General features: G+C 44.1%; 1 protein-coding gene across 1 annotated transcript in view; it reads left to right on the forward strand.

Moving 5' to 3' along the window:
* The window catches only part of STARD13 (StAR-related lipid transfer (START) domain containing 13), a 26,606-nt gene that overhangs the window by 3,046 nt on the left and 17,595 nt on the right, over positions 1-5,965 (forward strand). The window contains 3 exon segments of the mRNA XM_010149940.1: positions 2,532-2,997; positions 3,000-3,888; positions 5,518-5,691. Of these exon segments, the coding sequence (XP_010148242.1) occupies positions 2,532-2,997; positions 3,000-3,888; positions 5,518-5,691 (1,529 nt within the window).

Here is a 5,965-nt window from a genome sequence, read left to right on the forward strand (position 1 = left end):
TTACCAATTTAAAAAACAAAACAAAACAAAACAAAAACAAAAAAAAACCCACACACAAAAAAACCCACCCTTTTTTTTATTATTGAGTGCAAATTGAAAACCCTGTGTATTTTCTGAGGTTCTTGGGCAGAATGTAATCCTATCTTTGTTGTGGTTAGAGGCAAAACTTGTTTACTACCAATATCCATTTCTGTTCATCTCTACTTTCTCAAAAAAAAAAGTCTCAAAACTTGTTTTCCTCTAAAAATGATTTAAAGTATACTCACCACTGAATTTATGTTTATTTCTGTCTCCTACTCTGTGCTCTCGGTGTTTTTCACAATGTCCCTACCACTTTGGCTAGTTTAATCAATTCCAGCTTGTAGAAAATACAGGCTAAATCCTGTCAGTTCGTACAGTAATGTCCGGGCAGCTACAGGGATTTGTGTCAGCCAAGAATCTTCTTTACGGTCCCTTTGGCATATTGAGATGTACAACAAATGAAAAAAATATATATTTTTATCCCATTGGATGGTGCCATCAGCGCTCCAGCAGCAGTATGCTTTGTAGATGTACTTACCGCTCCTAAATATTTGAAAGTACATCCCCTTGCGGTTTTTCAAATATTCACTTTGTGGCACTACTAAGACCACAATAGATGGATTTTTAAGTGTCTGAGTCTGTGCAGTCCTTCACTCCATATATGCATACAGCAGATGGTGGAGCTAAAATGAAGGTGGAGCTGTCTGATATGCCATTTCTGCCCTGCAGACAAAATGTGTAAAGCACTATTAGCCTTTTCTAGCCCCTTTCCTGGCACTTCACCAGCTGCTTAATTTTTCTCTCTAGCTAGCTGCAGAATGAAGATTTCCATTCTTTCCCAAGAACTAACATCAGCTGCAGGAGCACCGCGCACCTCAGTGTTAACAGATAAATGAGGAATGACTAAACCCAAAATTTCATGGCTGTATTCTATTTTATGGTTTGGACATGATCTAAAATATCTGGCTGACGTGGAGTGATAAACGGGCAAAAGCTTATGGCAGCAGTGAGACCTCGCAGGCTACTGATCCCAATCTCCATCTTTTGAGGTTTTGCATTATTTAAGGTTTTGGGCCTTCTTGTAAGATTTGGTTTACATTTTTCAGTTAGACAAGCTAGCGGAGATCCAGTCAGAGATGGGAGATAACTTTACCATACAAAACTTCATAGAAAAATACTTCTAATAATAGACTTTTAAAATGAGAAATTTTTCCAGTCCCAAAATAGTCTTTCTGGTTTAGCACCTCATTTCAGTCTGACAGCCTGTCATATTTTACTGCCTTCATGCTGCTTCCAAGAATGTGAAGAGCTGTTTGGATGTCATGTAGGTGTAGTTAGTTTGTTCTGCCTTAAAACAAATGTACGAGAATAATGCAGTATAAACCCGGTTCAAAGTCAGGGGAAGGATACTCATTACCAACTGCAGGCTTCGCATCCTCAGGGAACAGCGGGTTCGGCACTGACGGCGTGCTTCATGCTGAAGATGTACCTTTTTTGTTTGAGCAAACGAATGAGAAGAATGTCACAGGGAGAACTTTCTTATCCAAATTTTTCTCAAGGCACGGGTTGTCTGCATTGCAGAGTAGCTCCTGGAGCTGCCTAAACTTAAGCGCAACTCCGCATGCCCCAGACTGAGGGATGACACCACCAACAGCTGTGGGGCTACTGCTGCCTCGGGAGGGGTCAGGGGAAGCTAGAGTCAGTGGGGCAGGCTGAAAGTCGTCAAGTTTGGGGTGCCTCTGATGGCAAATGCAATGAGGATAGTGGTTGCCACGGCAGGGAAGAAAAAAATGTAGATGCTGCATCATCCAGGACTGAGCCTAGATGCTTCTCCTCCCCACACCTCCACAGCTGCTTTCGCTGCCCTCCTTTGCCTGTGCTCAGGGCCACCCGAAGCAATACTTCTAAATAGTTTTTTTTAAGTGTTATTTTAAGCATCGTGGCTATTTATCTGTAGTTATGTTCCTGAAACATAAATCTTTTTAGGTTTACCTATTCTGTGAAGTTTATAGATGTTTACTCTAGTTCTGACTACAAAAACTAAGTGCAACACTGGGTATTTGCTGTCTTGGTTTCTTAAATGGCTCAGTTATTGCTGTAGTACCCAGCTACTTCCCAGTCTTTACCGTGTGTATCATACCACCATCCCTGCAAGTCAAGATCCCTCTGCTTCGACCTTTCATCCCCCTTTTTTTCTGAACAGTCACTGTGGGCATCTGTCCTACGCAGTTCAGTGCACACGCAGTCCACCAGAAGCCAAGAGGCATTGATGGGACTTACCAGCTCCCTAACATAGAGCAGGCTTTTATTCCTGAGTTGTTAAGATGCTCCCTGCAGTATTTACTATTAAATTAAAGAAGCTGTTATGAAAGGACTGACAACCAGTCTTTCATAAACTAGGTTCGGGGAGACTCCACTGCCTGTTGCTCACATGGATCAGCACTATCACATTAATTCCAATAACAAGTGAAAACACCTGCTTTTAACACGTGCCACTTGCTGTTTTCCAGAGTGAAGATTCAGATGAAGAAGACCTCTGTGCTATCAGTAATAAATGGACTTTCCAAAGAACCAGCAGACGATGGTCTCGGGTGGACGACATTGATGCTTTGCTGCACCGATCAGACAGACATGGATCTTCTGGGGACATTAAAATGAAAAACACAACAAGCAGCGAGAGCGTCCTTACAGATCTGAGTGAACCTGAGGTCTCATCTATTCACAGCGAGAGCAGTGGGGGAAGTGACAACAGGAGTCCGTCCGGCATCAGCAGCGCTGCCAGGGAGACCTGCGACTGCTCTGGCCAGCATGATGTAGAGAGCACGCTGCTGCAGGACTCCGCTGCGATAAACACCGCCCTGTCCCCCAAGGACAACCTGAAGAATGAGAAACCAACGCGAACCAAAGCAAAAACCTTTCTGAAACGCATGGAGACACTAAAAGCAAAAGGTGTGCATGGAAAACAAAAAGGCTCGGGAAAGGACCTGTTCTCCAGTATGAGCCAAAATCCTTGAAAGACATGCACTGTGTTCAGATTGTCAATGGCGATCTCCAAAACTTAGGACAAGATTCAGCCAAAAGAGGACTTCCGTTTTGTGCCAAATCCAGCAGTGACAGCAGTCAGTCCGAAAACAGCAGCAGTGGGGTGAGCACGCCGTGTTTGAAGGAACGCAAATGCCATGAAGCAAACAAGAGAGGTGGGATGTACCTGGATGACCTAGATGTTCTGGCAGGAACGGCCTTACGGCAAGTGGCGGACGAAAACCGCAAAAATGAGTTTCATTCCCAGGAGAACTTGGTTGTGCACATTCCCAAGGATCACAAACCGGGGACCTTCCCAAAGGCACTTTCTATTGAAAGCCTCTCACCTACAGACAACAGTAACAGTGTAAACTGGAGGACAGGCAGCATCTCTTTGGGAAAGCAGAACTGCTCTACTCCAAAAGAGTCGGGATTGATGGCTTGCTGTCCCAAAGAGAGCAGAATTAGTATTTATGACAACGTGCCAGGTTCCCACTTGTATGCTAGTACTGGGGACCTCCTGGACTTAGAGAAAGATGTTCTTTTTCCTCATTTGGATGATATATTGCAACATGTCAATGGACTTCAGGAGGTGGTAGATGGCTGGTCAAAGAATGTGTTACCAGGTCTGCCGGTTGATGAGGTGTCAGTCAGGGAATCTCCGTCATTACCTTTCCAGTCGCCCACACAGATCACTCTCGATTTTGAAGGAAACTCCGTCTCTGATGGCCGGACTACACCGAGTGATATGGACAGAGATGGAACATCCCTGAATGAATCCGAAGCCACTGGTGTTAGGGACAGGAGAGACTCTGGGGTGGGAGCATCACTCACAAGGCCAAGCAGGTAGGTAGCAAAATTTTGTGCATAAATCCACAGACTGTGAAATATGATATAATGAAGCAGAGGCTCTCAGCCTGGGAGTCAGAAGGTGGAGGGTACCATTACAGCTGTACTCATCCTGTATGGGGACTTCCCAGGGAAGGGTGGGACTTTGGGAGAAGGGACATCCTGCTGTGGAAATTCTTATGTGGAATCAGTGGAGAATTAGCTTAATAGAGCAAACTAAGTTGTTGAGGTATTTTTTTTCTCTCTTGATCCATTCATTACATAGCAGGACCTTGTATATGTTGTGGGATGTATTTTCAATTTGTCTACTAAGCTATGCATGCCAGTATTTATGTACCAGTAGCCTTGTGCACTTTTTTTATGCGCTGGTCTGCTTTAAAAATGTATCCCTTTGTGCTCAAAAGAGGATTTCCCTACCCTGCCTCGCTCCCTTACATGATGGGATGGAAGGATGGTATACATTTAGCTTCTTAATAAAAGTGAAAAGCAGGATTTTGTTAATAGTTTGCAGACCTGTTTTAAGTCAGAGGGGTGAGTTCCTGTTGAGCCAAGGGAACATGATCCTGGGTAAAGGCCTTTGTGGATCCATACTGCTGTGTGTAGGGTGGCTTTGTATTTGCAAAAGCAGTGAGGCAATACCTGGTATCGTCTGATCTGCCATCAGTCTTGTCATGTCCTCACAGAGGATTCTGCCATGCCATGGTTGGCTGCCGCCTGTGCATGCTCACCGCCATCACAAGCAAGTGAACTCGAGGAAACTACTGAGTAAATCAGCAGTGCCAAAGTTTTTTAGGATTTGAGCCAGAACTCATGTTTGTGCAAAAGCAGTGAGACAATACCTGGTATCGTCTGATCTGCCATCAGTCTTGTCATGTCCTCACAGAGGATTCTGCCATGCCATGGTTGGCTGCCGCCTGTGCATGCTCACCGCCATCACAAGCAAGTGAACTCGAGGAAACTACTGAGTAAATCAGCAGTGCCAAAGTTTTTTAGGATTTGAGCCAGAACTCATGTTTAGCAAAACAAGAAACTTAAATGAGGGTTTTTGGTTTTTTCCAAGTTATCCAGTATATAGAGAAAGTATCTTGGAGTAAAGAGAAGATGTGAGTGGCTCAGTAACTCAGTGGTTATGGCTCTTGCCAAGGAGACACAGGGTTTAAGCTCTTCTCCAAAAAATCCTTCAGTGTTTAATAATAGAGATATTTGGAGAACCTCATCTCCAAATACCTTGGTGGTCAGGCCAGTCCCCTGGGAGGTGAGGGACCAGGCATCAAATCCCAGTTCTGAGTCAGGGAGAGAACATGTGAATCTGGGTCTCCCACATCCTGTTGGAAATGTGTGGGCTAAAGGGCACAGCAGGCAGCACTGCTTCCCTGAATACATGGATGGGACCCACACCCACTTCTGAATCTAACATTAAAAAATCAAAGCTTGAGCATTTCCAGAACTAAAGGGCTTGAGCAAATTGTTTTATTTGCCTCCAAGTTACATTTTCCTCAAGCTGACACACCACGATCCATAATGTGTGTGTTTATGTATGTTTTGTATATTGCCCAGCCCTATCTCACAGTATTCTCTCCCAGTTAAAGCAGTGGTCTGATTTTTCTATTGTTTCTTTTGCTAAAGGCGATTGCGATGGCATAGTTTCCAAATCTCTCACTGCCTGAGCCACTCCATCGCATCCCTTCACATCAGCAATCAGTCAGCAGCCCAACTGAACCTACTGCAGAAATTCTCCCTGCTCCGTCTTACTGCCATCATGGAAAAGTACTCCATGTCAAACAAACATGGCTGGACCTGGTGAGTACCATCAATAACTGGAAAAGAGAGATTTTCAGAAGAAAACAGTTTCTCCTAATTCTGTTATTCTAGTAGTAAATTCAGTAAATGCTATTAGGAGAAGCAATTGACTTCAGTAGAATTTGAGACTGTCCCCTTTAATCTGCCCAGTGACTCACTGGCAAAGTCAGGAATAAATCCTGCAGGTCTGACTTCATTCCTGTTCTCTAACAGAGAGACAACCCCAGTCACTCTAACAACACTCCAGTTCCAGGAAAATAAACAGGAGTAGGAA

Source organism: Eurypyga helias, unplaced genomic scaffold, assembly GCF_000690775.1.
Source record: "Eurypyga helias isolate BGI_N326 unplaced genomic scaffold, ASM69077v1 scaffold30024, whole genome shotgun sequence".
Lineage (NCBI taxonomy): Eukaryota > Metazoa > Chordata > Aves > Eurypygiformes > Eurypygidae > Eurypyga > Eurypyga helias.